This window comes from Gobio gobio (assembly GCF_949357685.1).
Source record: "Gobio gobio genome assembly, chromosome: 23".
In the NCBI taxonomy this organism is placed as follows: Eukaryota; Metazoa; Chordata; class Actinopteri; order Cypriniformes; family Gobionidae; genus Gobio; species Gobio gobio.
Window position 1 is genome coordinate 30,427,281 of NC_137119.1, and position 19,345 is coordinate 30,446,625.

Consider the following 19,345-nt stretch of genomic DNA (forward strand, 5'->3'; position numbering starts at 1 on the left):
GTTTCTTCATCCACAGTTCCCTGGTGGTCTGGAGAGCTCTGCGTTCGGAGCTAGAACCTGGACAGCTCATGACTTCAGACCAGGAAGGAAAAACTATCGTGGAGCCACAGGTGCAGCAGTCACAGGAAGCAAAGGAGAAAGAAATTCCCCTTTTGGTAAAGTATAAGCTACATATTGTAAGTTAGTCTTTTGAAGTGTGTTAAGTAATTATGATTAGGGATTTAAAAACCTACCAACGAAGAGACTTGCCCAGCTTTGGGTGTTGTGAAAGGGCTTTTGCGTTTGTGTGAACCACCCTTGTGTTTTGGGACCTTGCCAAGTTGCTGATCCCATTCATATAATCCAAGTACAGTGTCCAGTGAAGCACCAATCATTGGAGATTTTGCATTTGAGTGATGGGCCCATGTGAGTCAGCTGTATAATTTTAAATGTGCTATTTTTGGTTTGGGGAGGGGGTGAGCAGCCATAGCGTGCGCCTCTGTCTCTCTTTCCCTCTCTGAGGAGCTTGTGAGAGGAGCTACACAAGTTTTGTTCACGGGTTTGCATAGACGTCCGTTTATAAATTAAAATATGGGGTGTTGTTTCAGCAAAGAATTGAATCCTAACCTTGCCAGCGAGAGAACAAGTCTCCTTCAGGCGGCCATTCCTGAGGGCTCCACATCGAAAGACATCAGAGACTGTGCTTGGTCTGTCGCAGATCTGGCCGACAAGAAGCCTTCTCAAAATGGGAACGTGAACCCTGCTTTAGATACCAGCTGTAATGCTTCCTCCACAAACTTGTCAGCAGGTCTCCACCTCATTAAAGAAGGTCGTAGCAGCATACAGAAAGGGATGGAATTTTGGGACCAACCTGTCAGCGATCCACATATCCATGAGGCTTCAGTCCAGAAAGGAAATGCTAGTAAAATGGGGAGAGACGGTAGAGACCAATGCAAAATTAAGGAAACTGAAACTTTGGATGTTGTGAAACAGAGAATAGCTGAAAATGCCATAATGAGAGCAAAATGGTTCTGTGATGGTCAAAAGTCTCGTTCCACAGATTTAACTGGAGTGGGCAAGAGCAAGAACGCCATCCTCAGACGAAATACCCTGGACATCAGTCCGTTATGCATTTCAAAGGATCAACACTCTGGTCTCTCCTTTATTGCAAAAGAGGAACAAGTTAATACACTGAGGCATGCACAGTCAAAACCTGCGTCCACTCCACAGCAATGCTGCGGGGGCTCGATGAATCTGGATGACTCAGAAGAGGGAAATTCTGGACTGTTAATCACTGACCGTGGCTTTAAAAAAGAACAGAGTTTCTACAGGATCTGCTTGATTGATTTAGAGGATCTTGGGAGCGAGGGTGGGCAACAATCCGTGACTGAATCTGACGCAGTCAGGTACGCAAGCGCACCAGCTGTCTCTGAAAAGGCTTTGTTGGATAATTCATCACTCCCAAAGGACCATACAATATCGGGTTCAGGGCCGTCACATGAAATTACAGCTGCACAACAAACAGAAAAAGGTCCCACAGAGAAAACTCTAGGGGGTTCTGAAAGTCTACCTGTAAATGTAGACCTTCCAAATGAGGAACACGCAACACTCCCAGATCTTCTAAAAGCATTTCCTTCCCAAGAAAACGAGAAGCCTTTATCTGAAAATGACATTTCCACATCAGGTAAAGATGCAGAGGACAAACATTCTCCCTACACTGCTTTAGAGGACCGCATTGATCAACTCTCCCCTGATCTGCTGGTGCGAAATGGACAGATGTCAATGTTGAAGTCTCACACAGATACCACATCACCACAGGGGGAACCTGCTGACATGCTTAACAACCATGATCTTTATGTGACCTCTGGTTACAAGGCCACAGATCTGGAGAGTGGTTCTGAACTCAACATGCACAACACAGTTTTTGATGAATCAATGTTGAGACCGCCTCAGCAAAATCTAAATGGTCCTCTGGATGAAGTGGAACTGGAAAATCATTACAGAAAAGGTGATTATAGAGAATCCATGGACCCAAAGGAGGAGAAGAAACTGATTGTGTCAGATAAAGTTGATTACTCCATTTCTTCTTCTCATAGATTTCTAAACTTTAAAGTCGCTACTGAGGAATCCGATCAATGTGCTTTCAAGAAAACCCCCACTGAGAAAGCTCACAAAGAAACGCCCCAAGCTCTATCAGCTTTCAGCACTGCTTCAGAAAAGTTAGATGAGACGGAGGACATTGATAATATACATTGTTGCTCTGAAACCCCTCTGGCTTCTGATAAAGAAGACAACCTGTCAAAATCACGAGTTGAATTTGAACCAAGACAAATAGCAATGCAGGAGGAGGTCATTCTGATTCCTGGCCAGTGCAGTATATTGCAGATTGAAGGGCTGACAAATGAATCTGACATGTTCAAGGTTGCTGGTGTGCCTCAGTGTTTGAGCAGTCCATCTCATGCAGAAAGTATTTGTGTAGATCTTACTTGTCATGCTGAGGAAGACGAGTTGGACATGACTTCGAGCACACATGTCTACACTTGTGGTGATTTTCCCACTGACCAGACAAAGATTTTGTCAGAATCTTGTGACATTCCAAACAGGGAACAGAATGTTGAACCAAATGCAAATTTTACAGATGCTGAACCATGTGACATGAGTCCACTTCCTACGAATGTTCTTTTGAACTTTGAGCAGTTGCTGGAAGTCGCTCATAAATGTGAAGAAGCTGGTTATCACGATGTACGTTCTTCGAGTTCTTCTGTTGTTGAAGTTCACACAAACACTCTGCCTGTATCTGATTCTGATTGTTCTTTTGAGGAAGATCTCTCCCAGAGTAATGCCACCTGCTTTAAAACATTGAACAATGATACCTGTAATAAAGAACATCCAGAAAGCGTTGCAGTGAGTTATTCAATACAAGTTGGATTGGGAAGCGAATTGCCTGCAGAAGCACAAGAGCAAGTCATGGACGGTGAAATAGGAGAGACTTGTTTACAACATGGTGAAGAGACGCATATTGTCAGTGAATGCTTCAGTGAGGATGAACAAAAGCTACTGGGTGAGATTTGTTTGTGTGCAGAGAATGGCAAAACCAAAATGTCAGAACTTGAACCGCAGGGACTCATACCAACTTTAGAGCTGCTTAATTGCCTTAATAATGGGAATAACAATGACTGTTTGAAATCTTTTTGTTCTGCTAGCAGTGATGTGCATACACTGTCTGAGCCGCCATGCGAATCTGAAGTATTGGAGACCTTCGATTGCACTTCATTGTCAATAAACCGCACGAGAGAAAGTGCTTGCCATTACCTGGACTCTTCTTCAGAACGGCCAGCCAATGACACTCAAAGATCTTCAGTTACATCTATTCAGAAGCGTGGAGACCTTCAAGATATGGGGGAAATAGAAGGAGCTCTTGTTGACTGCGGCATTCCTCTCATGAGTACTGCAGGACTATCACTTGAAACTGGAGAGGCACAGTCATGTGCCGTACAAGGCCATGGCGTCAATTATGTGTCCGTTGAGAGCTTGACAACTACCGTGCCTCATGTTTCCCAACTTATAACCAGCAGTCTTGGAGTTCTAGACTTTGATCCATCTGATTTGAAAGTCACTGTTAATGATATGAGTGATAAAGCCACTTATATAAATACAGCAATTCCGTTACCAGTAGAGCCTGACCAGGTTGATATTTACGCCACCACGCCATCTTACGAGATACATTTTCTCAATAAAGATCTGTTCACAGTTCCTGTGCAGGTGGAAAACCCTCAAGGCTCAGGCTGCTCGGATGAAATGGAGGGAGAGCAAGGCATGCTGAATATGGTGTCAGACCTTCTTGGGAAATCAGAGTTGAGCGATGAGGTGGACTCTAGTCACTGCCTTCCGGCGTGGGCTAAAGAGCCACATGTCCTGTTTTGTGATAACCAAATGGAGGCATGTGCGTTGGTGTCAGCTTGGGACCATGCTGTCTCTGAGGCAAGCCTTGCCATGCAAAATGTTGAACAGGATACAGAATCTAACCTTGTTGTTGGCCCAGAGGATTTCCAGACCTCTATGGGTTTCATGGCACCCTACCCTTATAACCTGTTAGCGACCGAAGGATCTTGTGTATGGGACTGGCAGAATGCTTATAGTGAATGTGTGAGTACTCTGTAACCAGCTTGGTTATACAGTGGGCCCTATAGTTATTTGGACACTTTTGCCACATTTTTTAAAAATGTATGAATATCAGTGCATTCCATATAAAACATTTTTTGTTTGCAAATGCTACTTAGTTTTTCAATTTTATGCAATGCAGTCAAATTCATATTTAAGGGTGGATTGGTTGTAAAGATATTGAATCAGCTCTCAGCCCAATTGATAACCCAATTCTTTTTGTTTTTTACAGGAATCGTCCAAGATCTCAGACCTCAATCCCAATGCGAAGGCATGGGCAAATTACATGCCTAAACCAGAGGCCTCTGCTACAACCTGCCCAGATTCTCAGCAGTCATGGGTAGATGCGGCCGATGACCCACCAAACTGCATCTCAGGAGGTAAACCTCCAAAAATTATTTCAATTCAGTATACTGACCATATCAGTTTGAAGAGGTTTTGATCTGTATGTTTTATCCATGCTAGGTTATGACAGCAGTGAAGACAAAGGGAACTGGAATGAGGAACAGCAGGTATCTACCTCTGTAGAACTGCCCTTTGCAGCGCAGCCAGAATCAGTGTACATGGGAAGCTCAGCCAATGAGAAGGGCATTGTGTCAAACCAGAACACCAGTATGAAAGGTAATATCCTTTTGGTCTTTTGTTCGCTGTTGTCAACATGCTCATATTGCAGTTGTTTACAGTTATGCATGTTTACTATGACAAAAGACACCACAATCATTAAGAATTAATTTAAACTATAGCATTCTTAAATAATTGATCATTTGATTTATTCTTTTGTGCAGGAGTGAACGATTCAGACTCCTCCAGACAGCTAGAAGACCTTCGGGAACAACTGAAGGCAACACTGGAGTTCTGCCTGTCCAGGTAATTACACGCATCTTCACAACCTGGACCTAAAATTAACCCTTGCTAAGCGGCAAATGAGACGCATGCGTTGGCGAGTATATAAAACTGTAAAAATGTAACATTTGAATGAATTCTAACAATGCAAAATTGTGAGCGTGAACAAATGTGGATGTGCTCGGGACAGTTGACGGGGTAATGCTGCATCGGCACGTATGTTTATGCCTTGCCAATTTAAATATTCAAGCTCACGAAGACACCAAAGGGAACTCAATTCGGTACTTTTGCGTGGTGTGGGAAGTTTTCTGTGCGCCAAGAAATCCGTGTCTCAAGACAGAGAGTGAATACTGAATTGAGCTCTCTTTCATGTCGTCTTGTGCTTGAACAGACATATTCAATCAAGATGATGTCTAAATACCTGTCTTGGCAAGTATTCTTAGTAGGGCTGTAACGATTTGACCAAAAATAAAAACCTCGATTAATTGAACATTTTACCTCGATTTCGATTAATGAACGATTTTGCTCTTTTTTTTGTTTTTTTTGGCCCTCATAAGGTTTTTGAGTAAGTTCACTGATAAGGTTTGTACTGTAAATATTTTCTACTATTAAAGGTGGATTTTTTTTCTAATGAAAGTGCATTTCTTTGTGATTTTAAAATACTTGAAGGAAACCGTTCACTTTCAGCAGTTATTGTCTATGGGGCAGATTTCTGTTTGTTGTACATCAGATACAGATAAATTAGCTCAGTAGGCCTACATTATTTTATCTGAATGCATTAATGAGAGAGTGATGGTGTGTGTGAATTATACCGTCTCTATTCATTATGAAGCTGTGGTTTGTACTTACTTCAAAGGTATTAAAATGTATGCCTATAACGGTTGAGTTTCTAAGCTACTTTAATGACTTTACTTTAGTCACAGGACGGCGTTGACACCGTTTCTGTGCGCGATCTTCACGTGATGTGCGAGCTTCTGTCTGAGTGCTCGTTTGTCACAATATATCAGGCATTAGTTCAACATAATACACATCTGATGGTCAAAACTCGCTTTAATGTTCAAACTGTTAGGGCTTAAACCACATACAAATGACAAGCTTTGTGAGGACGCAGGTGAAAGAGGTCTGCCTTCAGGGCGCGCGCACGTTGTCAGAGACGCAACACGGCTCTGCTCTCTGTGTCACAGAAAAAAAGCTGAGCACTGAACAGATAAGTTTTCCGTATTGTTGGTTTTGAATAGTGCACAATCGTTTTAAATGCTGAAACTGGCAAGCCTTTAAACGCATGTACTTGACAAACTTCATGAGCACGAAAGTGAAAGCGATCTGGCTTCGGGGCTTGCGTGTGCGTGCGTGCGTGTGTGTGTGTGTGTGTAGGCTATAAGAACAGCAATTAACTGATCCGTATAAACTGTGTAAAACATGCAGTTACTATAGTGATTCTGGGCATCTATAAACACCGATAACTGCTCCTGCATCTCTGTGTGCCTTGAAAAACTGCACTTGATGTGACTGACGGGGCGGAGTCACGTGAAAACCGAAATAACCGACATGGGAAAAATAGGTCGGTTAGAGGTTCTGAATGTCGATTTAGATTATTTTTCGATTAATCGTACAGCCTTAATTCTTAGTCAGTTATGTCTAAACTGAACGTAAACAGTTGTAAAACGCATGTGTAACGGTATAATGCTGGGTGCAGCTCTTAAAGTGACAGCAGCCTAATATTCCTGCTGCTGTCTGTGTTTTTAATGTTAATCAAGCTACAAATGACAGAACAATCACTCATTGCTCTTGACTGAATTCACTGTCGTATGGCTGGTAAAAATTATTTATGGCTGGTAATTTTTCAGTCACCGGCCATTGGCAAAGTTAATTTTAGGTCCTGTTCACAACTGATCACGTTTAAGCTGACCTGAATTTTTTTTAACTGGTCCTGTCACGTGTACTGGCCTGAAGGTCAAGGCTAGGTTACAAGGTTCGCAAAAAAAAAAGCAAGCCTTTTAAACTTAACATATTCTTGACACGGTACCTACCTAACCGAGTATTCTAAATGAGCGACTGTGTGCATGAGGTTGGTAATTTGCATAAAACACGACCAGACCATGTCCATTTAAGGGCTTTCCACACACCCTCTGGTCGCTCTCAGCAATCATGACGCTCCCTAAAGACACGCTGAGAGCATGCGCAGCAAGATCCTCGAGTAATGCCATGAGTGCCATCCTCAAAACAAGTCAAAATGCAAAAAACACTTTTAATACGGACCAGATTACAGAACTCTAATTAGCCAGTTGTACATAACACGAAGCTGCATCTTTTTGCAGAAACTCGCAGCTTGAGCTGTAACACACTTACTTTTTTTACTATATACACACACACACACACACACACACACACACACACACACACACACACACAGTGTCTGTATGATGATTTATTTAAGATGAAATGTGTATAAAATTTAATCTTAACAGGTTTATAGGACCATTCAAGAGTATGTGAGTTTTACATGTGGTTTCAGTTGGTTTTACTTATTTATTTTTCTTCATGAATTTAGACTAAAATTTTGAATGAAAGTTATTGATAAATCATGAATTGTTTGTTCAAATGTGCATACACCGATTTCACACACAAATCCGGTTAGTGACTGAGATCCAATGACTTCATTCAGCTTCAACTATTAATATTTAATTCCGATGCTGTAAATGTAAACTTGGAGTGTTTAGCATTTGAATTTTGGTATGCTTACAAGAACCTCAAATACCTCAGTGTGGGCTAGGAAATGAACTACTTTCCAAAAGTTTGGGATCATTGTCTTATGCTCATAAAAGCTACATATATTTGATAAAAAAAATATAAAATATATTCTAATATGTTGATTTGCTGCTCAAGAAATATTTCTTATCAATGTTAAAAGCCGTTGTGCTGCTAAATTTTTTGTGGAATCCTTGATACATTGTTTTCAGAATTCTTTGATGAATATATAATCAAAAGATTATTTGCAAAATAAATCTTTTTTAAAATGTCTTCTATTGTCACTTTTGAACAAATGTGTACTTCCTGAATAAAAGTGTTCATTTAAAAAAAAAATCTTGCCGACCCTTTGACTTTTCAACAGTAGTGAAATCCAGTGTAGGATTGATGGTAACCAGACTTTTGTCAACTTCCAGGGAGAATCTAGCCAACGACATGTACCTCATCTCGCAAATGGACAGTGACCAGTATGTGCCAATAGTGACTCTGGCAAACCTTGATCAAATCAAGAAACTCACCACTGATGTCGATCTCATTGCTGACATCTTAAAAAGTGAGTTTAAACTAATCCCCATTAGACCACTTTTATGGGTCGCAGTGTGGCTTTTTGTTTTAGCCTCTCAAAATGGGGCTGGTTACACACAGCAGTTCGGTCTGACCTTAATGATGCATTTTTGATTCACCAGCACTGCCTCTCGTTCAAGTGGACAAATGTGGAGAGAAAGTGCGGCCCAATCAAAACCGCTGCATTGTAATTCTCAGAGAGGTTCCCGAGGCCACTCCTGTGGAGGTACACATCATGCCATCGCTCTTGTTTAATAAGATCTTTAATGCTCTGACCTTATTTTTGATCTATATGACATTTGGCTTTCATTTATACAGGAAGTTGAAGCGCTCTTTAAGAGCGATAACTTGCCCAAATTCATCAATTGTGAGTTTGCCTACAATGACAACTGGTTTATTACCTTTGAATCTGAGGCAGATGCTCAGCTGGTAAGTGTTTTTATTGCCTGTGATTCAATCATTTCAGAATACAGCCTCAGGATTTTTAATAAACTTGGTTCCTATTGCTAAACGTTTGCGTACATCACTTTTTTTCAGGCATACCAGTATCTCAGAGAAGAGGTGAAAACTTTTCAAGGGAAGCCGATAAAGGTAGAGTGCACTGCTGTGTATGTGGGTTCTTTTTTAAATGTAATTTATGAATCATGACCAGCAGTTTAAACACTTTTTTTGTTGTTGTTGTTTTATCCTAGGCTAGAATAAAGGCCAAGGCCATTGCCGTCAATACGTTTGTGCCAAAGAACGGGTATCGGCCTGCGGATGTGTCCTCAAATGTCCAACAGCGCTACACCCCTTACTACATCCCACCTGTGTATGGAGCACAGCAGCAGTTTCCTCTTTACAGACTGGTGACGCCTCAGGGCTGGTCAGCTACCCAGAGCTACTTGGACCCAACTCTGGTAAGTGCCATGTGATCTGTTTGGCTCTGAGAAATATCCGAATAGAGTACTAGTACTAATCAGGTTTTGTCTTATCAACAGGTTACTCCATTTCCCAGCCCTGCGTTTATTAACGGCTTCGCTGGTTCTCCGACATTTAAATCAGCAACATCTCCACTTACTGTCAGACAATATCAACCTCGAAACAACAGGTACAGTGTTACAGTGAAAACATCTGTTATACATTTAGACTACCATTCAAAAGTTTGCTGTGAGTAGGAATTTAAAAAAAAATATATTTACTTTTATAGTAAACTTAATAATAAAATGAATTTATCCAGGAAGGGCACATACATTTGATAAAAAATGACAATAAAAATGTGTTATGTACTAAAAGATTAACAAAAATATTTAAGCAGCACCACTGTTTTAAAGGTGTCATGAACTGGCTTTTTTTTTTAAAATGTATACTGTTTTCTGAGGTCAACTTATGACGTTTGCGTGGTTTTTACATTCAGAAACCTCATAATGAATAAGTAATAGGCTATTTTCTGCCTTGGTTTTGAGGCTCTCTGATAAAACGATCGGTTTTGATGGGCGTGCTGCACTGAAAACTTGGAAATAAACGCCCACGGCTAGGATTGGATAAGATTTGCATATTTAATGAGTTTCCGCTCCCCTGTCAGTACACGTGAGGAATTGTTTTGAAAGCGTCTGGAGAAACACTCACAGGGCTCGAAAAATATCTTTATCAAACAAACACAATGATTTATTTCTCATCCACCTGCGATTGATTGGAATGATATTTCTGTATCATTTCGCCCGAACATCAGTGAATATAACCCGCGAACCGTACACACACATGCGCGCGCGCAAGATACTCACATAAGTGCGTTGCATCATTCCTGTCGGATCCAATATAGAAGGCACAGCATTGTTTTAATCTCAAAATGTCTGCAAATCCAGTCTCGACCTCTATCTTGTTTACAATCGATTCCGCGGTGAAATGAAGCGAACAAACGCAATGTCTTATGCACGTGAGCTGGAACCGGCATGTTTATTGCTCTGGAACGACCCATTTACCTCCACGAGTCGGTGGGCGGGCTTGAGGCGGTGCTTTTGCGTCCTATTACGTCAATGGTCGACATATTGTGAGATCTCTCGTTTTTTGGGTCTGGTGTAAATGAAAGCTTTTCTTTGACTAACAAGGACGTTTTCAGCTCTGAAACGTACAGGATATTCTTATGTCACGATTAACTTTTATATACCAAAGGCTCAAAGGAAAGTTGTTTTCTCAATTCATCCCCCCTTTAACATCAGCATATTATGGCTCGTTTCCACTGAGCGGTAAGGCTTGGTACGGTACAAATTTTTTGCCGTTTCCATTGTCAGAAGTTGTGAATGGTACCCGAACCGGACCACTTTTTTTGGCACCCTTCCGTTGGGGTACCTAGCGCAGTAGTCCGGTACTAAAGGGTGTAGCTAGACTCTGCAGAACGTTGATTAGTTGACAAAGAATGGTCACTTGCGCCTGTTTTTTCTTTGCGCAAGAATGACATTGATCGCTACACCACGCCTATCATAAGTGTACTGTTGGTGCTGGAAACGCAAGCCGAATCAGGGTTTACGGTCCCGAATCGTACTGAACCATACCCCACTGCTTGGTGGAAACGAGCCATTAGACGGATTTATGAAGGATCATGCGACACTGAAGACTGGAGTAATAGCTGTTGAAAGTTCAGCTTTGCCATCTCAAGAATTAATTGCATTTTGAACTATATATTAAAATAGAAAAATTCTAATAATATTTCACAATACTGTTTTTACTCTATTTTTGATTTAAATAAATAGCAACACCAAACTTTTGAACGGTGGTATATAGCCCATAATATAACCGATTTGTGTCAGTGTAGTGACGTTCGATCTTTTGAAGAGCTTCAACTGAGTCAAAGCTAAGTATAACCATCTTTTCATCCGAACAGGAGCCATAACAAAACCCACATTCGACTCACAACAGAACGTGGGACCACCCTGCTCGAAAACCCTGCTGCTTTCTCTACTTTCCCTTCGGAGAGAGTCCCAAATGGGACGCGGCCTCCACAGGTTCATCAGTTGGGAAGCAGACCTCGACTACCGAGCGGTCCAGGGTATCCACGGCGGGACCAGGTGGGAAGTGGACGGATGGAAGTGAACGGGGCTGATTACTCTCTGAACGCGGGCCGTGGAAGGTAACACTGCACATCTGTACCAGCTGTTTATTAATTTCATACATATTGTTGTAATTAAATATCCAAGATGGGTGGAGGGGGTAAGCTTGTAGAGCTCTGTAGAGCTTCTTCCATAAGACATTGTGGTCATTTTTTCCTTATTGCTTAATCTTGATTGTTTGTTTCTTTTGAAGAAGGGGCGGCTATGGATACAGGAAAAGGAGAGATGACAACAAGTTTCCAGTATGTGATTTGCTTTGTTACAGCTAACACTGCATAGACAAGCGTTTTGTGTTTAGCTTTGCTTTTGTTATGATAGAAAACTTGATATACTTCCAGTGAAATGTAATATACAGTCAATCCGCAGGGGATAAATGTACATTTTACTTATTACACAGCCAAGTTAACAAATACATTGACATGAAATATTGATTTGAATGACAAATTCAGTAAAAGAGGCCCCAAATTAAACCAGCTTCGTGCAACAGGCCTCTTGTTTACAGGCTCGATTATTTTGTACATGTTTTAACTCTTTTTCTTCACTTGTGTGTACAACAGAGAGCAGCAACACAGTCGCCCCCTCCTGTTCAGGAGCGCACCCCGTCCCCCAGCTTTGAGCTGGGCCTGTCCAGCTTCCCTCCTCTGCCTGGAGCTGCAGGAAATCTAAAGCCTGAAGTAAAAACTGAAAACAGCCTTGACAACCGACTGTCTGATGTTGTCGCCGGAGCGGTTAAAGACAAGGTTGCCTTTCATTCAGCCCTTAATGTGTGTCTTTTGTGTTTTAAGTGCTGCATCATTAAATTATCTTTTAATATTTTGAAATTCAAAAAGGAAGATTTAAATTATAATAAATCTCAGGCTTAAATTATTTGAATTCTAGAGAAGTTGACATATGCTCCGGGTTTTTAAACATTAACTTGCACTAAGCATGGAATGCCATGTTCACAGCAGACCTTGCTGTCAGTCACAAGCACAAGTCCTTGGGTGTTTTGAGTGCTTTAGAGCGAGTAAGTGTGTGTGTGTGAGTTCCTGCTGTCCAGCTGTTATGTTTGTTCATGCTGTCCTTGCCTTAGGAGTTTCACAAAGGCCTCTTTGTCTCTCCACAGCCTCTAAATAAGGATGTGGTCACCAGCCGTGTGATCTCAGGGACCACCAAAGAACCTGTGCAGGCTGCTCCTGTTCCTGCTCCCGCTCCCGCTTCTGTTCCTGTTCCTGTTCCCGTTACTGCTCCTGCTCCTGCTGCTCAGACCCCAGTGGACCACCAACACTTGCCCTCTCCAGCTCTTTCAAAGTGGGTTTTCTTATGTATATTTATGAATAGCTAATCTATAAATGTGACAAATCAGTTTTCACTTAAAGATGTTGCAAATGATGTCAGATGTTAACTAACGATCAGCTATTTTGCTCATTTTAACCACACTGTCTTTTAAAAACTGTACTTTCAGACTCAAAGACTCAAAATGATTCACAGACATGTGTGTGTATATTACATTATTTCTTAATGGCTTAAAAGCCAGGAGCAAGGCCTTCTTACTACTTGATTTTTGGTTTTCTTCTAAAGCAAGTTTACAGCTGTCACATTGACAGGTGCGACTTCTCAAGATTCTGTCAGAATGTGGGGATATATTCATGCGTGGCATTCCAAATTAACTAGCTTGCATCACTTTAAAGGTTTCAAGATTTCTTTGAGATAAACGCCTATTGTACTTGTCAACACTTTTTTTTCTTTTTTTTGAGGTGGTGTTACTATCACATATAATGAGTTTAGCTAATCTTAACAGAACATTTATATAAAGTGTTAAAAGTACAGTAGCAAAACGGCTTTAGTTGTTGGTAAAATAATCACTTGATTTTGCTGTAAATAACATTGACTATATGCATGGGAGGGAAAGAAATAAATGTTGTAAACCGTAGAAAATGGCACATTCTAATGTATGCACCTCCTTTTCTTTTTTTCTTTTTTTTGTATTTTACAGCCTGACAACTGTTGAAAAACCTAAAGAGACGCTGACACCTGCCGAGAAATGCTCCGATACACAAGCTGCTAAAACCGCACCGCTGAGCAATCCAATGACCGTAAGTGTTAGTAATTGATTTAATCAAAATAGGGGTGTAACGGTTCTCTGTAAAAAAATCGAACTGTACCGTTCTACACCTACGGTTTGGCACGCACTTGCACTCAATCTGACGACACATCTATAATATGGTGTGTTGAAATTAACGTGTAAAATAGACAGTTCCACTTATATATGTTTCTGTCAAAGGATACGCATGCTGGCTCCCCAAAACTACATTACAACAGTGCTAATAAAAAAAACGTGGACAATACAGTCAATCTTTGTAAACTTTGTTCAATGCGAGTTCTGCATACTCTAATATGACGAGTCACTTTCGCTGTCATCACCCGGGTGTTGATATCGCACGGGCACAGGTGAGACCTGAATGGCACACGTTACTATCTGCGTTCTAGACTAAACTCATTGAAGCATTGCCAGTTTAAACATTCAAAAGTTGGTAGACTCGAATGAGAACTTTGAGAATACACTGTGAGAATATTTGTTTGTGCACTAATCCAAAGCGCACACACGTCTCGGACAGTGCGCAAATATTGAGTTCTCTTTCAAGTCTTGCCCTTGAATGGACTAATTCACACACATATCCTAACAGACAAACCCCCGGTTTCACAGACAAGGCTTAAGCTAGTCCAGGCTGTTTTAACTTAGTCACTTGCACTGACAAATCCTAAAATATGTCAGTTCCATTGTTTTGCTTCAAACTGCACACCAGTAATGCTTTTTTCTATGGTATGTTTATTAAAGAGTCTTAAACTTCTATTGAACTAAGACCTAATCCTGGCTTAATCTAAGCCCTGTCTGTGAAACCGGTCTGGATTTATACAGTTGCGAAAGAACTCGTGTACAGGCCCTTAAAGGGACAGCAGCCTTTACTGCTGTCTATGTTTAATGTCAAACAACAAAAGACAAGGAAATAACTCACTGCTCTTGATTGAATAGCTTTTGTGAGTTTACTATGGATTAGTCTTTAATTTATATAGTCAATTATGCAATGTTGTTAATTTATATAGTCAATTATGCAATGTTGTTATTTTATACTTGATTACTTTAGTTTTCAGGTACAGAAATTGAATAATGTTAGACCTATCTGAAAAACCTGAAAAGCACTGTTTATTTTATTGGTATCTTTTCTCGGTTGTATTTATTTGTGCTGTTGCTTGTGTTTAAATATTTTTTTCCAATTTTCTTTATTTTTATTTGACAGTAGTCCTTTAGTCCTGAACATGGCAAATACCGAACCATATCGAAACCGCGATACAAACAGAACCGTGTGCAATCTGAACCATTACACCCCTAAATCAAAAGTACAGTAAGAAGTGACTTGTGTATTTTATTTTTAGATCTTCGTATTTAGGTATATTTAGTTATACATGTTGTTGAGTAAAGGGAGAGGCGCTCCATGGAACAAATGGTTCTTTGGAGTTGGTGGTCTCTGTTAAGCGTTATGCCATGATTTCTTTTAATATGGTAAAAACAACCTCTGATTGTGGTTAGTGTTGTTCTTTATCAGGAATTCAGCAGTTACACTATTTTTACACTATTGAGCTCACCTGACTTGTAGCTTCTACAGAAGGATATGCCATATGGAACTGTTGCACTCTATTGCATCAGTTCCTTCAGTACTTTGAGCAGTAGTCTTTAAACTAATCACAAAGATTTTTATTCTATAAATTAATACTTCTATTCAGCAAGGACACATTCAATTGATCAAAAGTGACAGTAAAGCCACGTGGCCAATTGCTCTGACATAGGGTGCCATTTCGGGCGACCTGAGTTCAAGTCCCAGCTCAAGCCCCTTTCTCCTCTCCCATGATTTCCTACTACGCTCCTATCTAAATAAAGGCAAAAAGGCCTAAAATAACATTTACCGTTTCATGTTACCAAAAATATATATTTGAATTTCTATTAATCAAAGAATCCTGATAAAAAAAAAAGGATTCCACTAAACAGCACAACTGTTTTGAACATTGATAATAAGAAATATTTCTTGAAATCAGCGTATTAGGAAGATTTCGGAAAGGATCATGTGACAGAAGACTGGAGTAATGAGGCTGAAAATGTAGCTTTGCATCACAGGAATAAATTACATTTTGAAATGTATTCAATGAAAAGACCTTAATTTAAATCATAATATATACGGTGTTTACTATATTTTGATAATAAATGCAGTTTTAATGAGCCTTAGAAAAATCATCCTGTTCAGCATGTACTTTGTGCCTTATCATACTATATTTCTGTTACAAAGATTTTTATGATTTACATTTCACAATGCAACTATGCGAGATTGATTGCCTAAATTGATTCATTTCATTCCTATATTGCGTTTGACCAGGAGCCCCGGAAGCCGAGCTACGCGGAGATCTGTCAGAGGATAAGAGAGGCACCAACACAGCAGCCGTCAGCGGATCCCCGTCCTCCCAGCTCCACCGCCGAAGACCTCAAGACTCCTGACTCGGCAGAACGCAGATGCAGAGAATCAGCACCCGCACCTGCCAAATCCGCGGCGACGGCTTGTCCCAGAGAGACAGTGAAATCTCATCAGAGCGCCGGGGAACGAGCGAGCGGCGGAACGACAGCTTCCTTCAACCAATCCTGAGAGCCTCCGCTTTGCTTCCAGGAACGAATGGGAACGAAAACTTTGTCAGGGCTGCTCCCAAAAAAAAGAAGAAAAAAAAGTCCCTCTTATCTCACGGTCTCTGTGAGTGCACACACAGACAGCTTGTCACTGGAATCAGGGCCTACAGACAAAAGCACTTGTGCATAAGGGTTCTCTGAATATTTTTGTTGTCCTTTCTGTCGTTTTGTTTTTCCAATTTCAAGATCTTTTGTTGTTTTCCAAGGAAAATGGGATTAATGAACCAGCACCAGTTGGAAATTAACTATTTAAAAAAAAATGGTCAGAGCTCAACTTTATTTTGGGGTTAAAACTTCAAATAGTGCTGTTGGGAGGAAATACTGATTTTTGAATAGTGCTGTTCCTGAAACACTTAATTTGTTTGTGTTTTCTTTCATTTTTTTTAAAAACTGATATGTATATAATTTTGCTAACCTTGAGTGTCTTGGTACTGGTGCGATTCCGTACGTGAATCTCGGCGGTGCCAGCCATTACAACTGCATGAGTGAGACTTTCGTGTAAATCTGTTTTGTGTTCTGTTTTTATGTTTAGATGTTCCAGCACTGGAGTGACGTTTTGTTTTTTTCCGGAGCTCTGAAATATTTTTTTACATGCTAATCCTCTATCAAATTGTACTGATGTGATATTGTAGCAGGTGTATGTATACCTGTTCTTGTGTGCATGCTTTCTTTTACTTTTTTCCCTTTTCCTTTTAACCTTTTAATGGCACACATTGGTTTGCTGAATCATTTCTTTTCCTTTTTTTTTTTCCTATTCGCCAGTTGTTTGGGAAGAATCCACTCTGATGCCTCTTCATTCGATTCGGGAAGATCTTCACACTGCTAAGTCCTCAGGTGGCGAGGGTGAAGTGTTCATGTGCCTAGCCTGCTGTGATCTAAATGATAGACGGATATATAATTTGCTTCTTAGCCTCGTTTGTTATCCTGGTGTGGTGCTATGGTTCGTCACATGGTTTCTTTGGTGCTTTTATCTATATTAACAGAGGGAAAGTCACCAACATGCACCAACGTCTGTCGTTTAACCTTCACAGATTCGCTTTCATATCACCACGACTATATGAGTGGGATTGTGTACATTTTCTATAGTGACGTATACATCAAGAGCAAAAAGATCTGAGCCTTCAGCACATGGACCAGTGTTGTTTTGTAGGGGGTTCTCCTTTTATGCAGACTGCGTTTCAGTGTCACTCTCGTTCATGCTGTTCATTAGTTCAGTTGATTGGTTCTCATCCGAGTTTGAAACCGTCTTGGGCCGAGCGAGACAGACCGTTTATTTAGTTTCGATGTCTTCCTGCAGCGTGGAGCACGTGCAGAATGCTTTGAGATGTTTGTCATGGCGTCCGTTGTTTATATTCTCTTGTATCTTCCCTGTGAGTACCTCTTTTTTCTCGGTTAATCAAAAAAAAAGAAGTTTTTGTTGTTTTTTCTGACTCTGAATGCAACTGATAATTTTTTCCATCAATAAATGAAGCATACCATGGTTGAAGTAATGGTTTCATTACATAAACCATCAAGATGTTCAAAAAAGAAACAAACTAAAAAGAAACATCACATATAAATTAACAGTGTTTAAAAACTTGAATTTTATTTAAACTTGAAAAAAATGTCTCTGCCTTAACTTTTTAGATGACAGTTTGGAGGGTTTTTTTGTTTAGTTTCTTTTTCAATTCCCTAAGTGTAGAAAAAAAAGGATGATGTGGTAGAGGCGTCCGAAGCCTTCCTCACTACATTTGTGTAGCACAATACTTTTGGGATTGAGATGGGATTTTTTTGTTTTTGTTTTGTTCTCCTCTGTGTAAATGCTTGTAGTCTAAACTGTAGTACATGTATACATACACATATACTTGTATGTGTGTGTGCTTTCTCTGTACAGATGTAAATAATTGGAAAATGTTAAAAAGGTACCCTAAAATTGGTTATGAGAAACTGTATGGGAAAAAAATAATAAATAAATGTTAATGAAAAATTGTCTGTCTATTTAGTAGGCCTGTTTTGTTTTACTTAAAAAGGGATTGTTCACCCCAAAATAAAAATTCTGTCATTTACTCATCCTCAAGTTGTTCCAAACCTTATTTTTCTTTAAAATATCTTGTGTTCAGCACAATAGAGAAATTCATACTGGTTTGGAACAACTTAAAGGTTGAGTAAATTACAGGATTTCCATTTCCAGGGTGAACCATCCTTTTAAGAGTCGTGTTTTCATTCTCAACGTTTGCTCATATTTATGACCACAAGGTGGCGTGATATAATCGGTGATAATGGAGATCAACCGACTTCAAATACAAAAGGTTTGCCACTACACGAATAAAAGAGATCTCAAGGTCTTTTATTTCAGTATGCAGTTAAAATACCATCTGAAGTATTAATGCAACCGACAGAATTATCAATGAAAAAGTCTGAGAACAATAGTTAATACTTAAATGTAGCATATCCATCGATTGACGTCCTGTATATAACGTGGGTATGCTATGTTTTATATGTGTGTGTGTGTGTGTGTGTGTGTGTGTATGTATGTGTATATATATATGTATACATACACATATATACATACCCACACACCGACCAGGCCTAATATTGTGTAGGTCCCCCTTTTGCTGCTAAAACAGCCCTGACCCGTCGAGGCATGGACTCCACTAGACCCATGAAGGTGTGCTGTGGTATCTGGCACCAATATGTTAGCAGCAAGTCCGGTAAGTTGTGAGGTCCATCCATGGATCAGACTTATTTGTTCAGCACATCCATCAGATGCTCGATTGGATTGAGATCTGGGGAATTTGAAGGCCAAGTCAACACCTCAAACTCGTTGATGAGCTCCTCAAACCATTTTTGTTTTGTGGCAGGCTGCATTATCCTGCTGAAAGAGGCCACAGCCACCAGGGAATACCGTTTCCATGAAAGGGTGAACATGGTCTACAACAATGCTTAGGTAGGTGGTAGGCCTACGTGTCAAAGTAATATCCACATGGATGGCAGGACCCAAGGTTTCCAAGCGGAACATTGCCCAGAGCATCACACTGCCTCCTCCGGCTTGCCTTCTTCCTGTAGTGCATCCTGGTGCCATGTGTTCCCCAGGTAAGGGACGCACACGCACCCGGCCATCCACGTGATGTAAAAGAAAATGTGATTCTAGTGATCTTCAGTTCTAATGCTCATGTCCACTGTTGGCACTTTCGGTGGTGGACAGGGGTCAGCAAGGGCACCCTGACTGGTCTGTGGCTATGCAGCCCCATACGCAACAAACTGCGATGCACTGTGT

General features: G+C 40.5%; 1 protein-coding gene across 1 annotated transcript; it reads left to right on the forward strand.

The window, feature by feature from the left end:
• Positions 1 to 441: 441 nt before the first annotated feature.
• On the forward strand, positions 442 to 18,054 carry larp4b (La ribonucleoprotein 4B). Its single transcript, XM_079806936.1, has 16 exons — positions 442 to 4,125; positions 4,373 to 4,520; positions 4,606 to 4,761; positions 4,926 to 5,007; positions 8,148 to 8,284; positions 8,418 to 8,521; positions 8,614 to 8,724; positions 8,833 to 8,886; positions 8,988 to 9,194; positions 9,276 to 9,385; positions 11,156 to 11,401; positions 11,575 to 11,623; positions 11,939 to 12,121; positions 12,487 to 12,671; positions 13,357 to 13,456; positions 15,788 to 18,054. Exons 1-16 carry the CDS (start codon positions 571 to 573, stop codon positions 16,049 to 16,051), a joined length of 5,691 nt encoding a protein of 1,896 aa, XP_079663062.1. The 5' UTR covers positions 442 to 570; the 3' UTR covers positions 16,052 to 18,054.
• The last annotated feature ends 1,291 nt before the right edge of the window (positions 18,055 to 19,345 follow it).

Bases quoted from the DNA above. Each gene is read 5' to 3' on its own strand.
- larp4b (XM_079806936.1), top strand. From the start codon at position 571: ATGGGGTGTTGTTTCAGCAAAGAATTGAATCCTAACCTTGCCAGCGAG. The intron at 8,725-8,832 runs GTAAGTGTTTTT...ACTTTTTTTCAG, and splicing joins CTGAGGCAGATGCTCAGCTG to GCATACCAGTATCTCAGAGA. The intron at 12,122-12,486 runs GTTGCCTTTCAT...GTCTCTCCACAG, and splicing joins CCGGAGCGGTTAAAGACAAG to CCTCTAAATAAGGATGTGGT.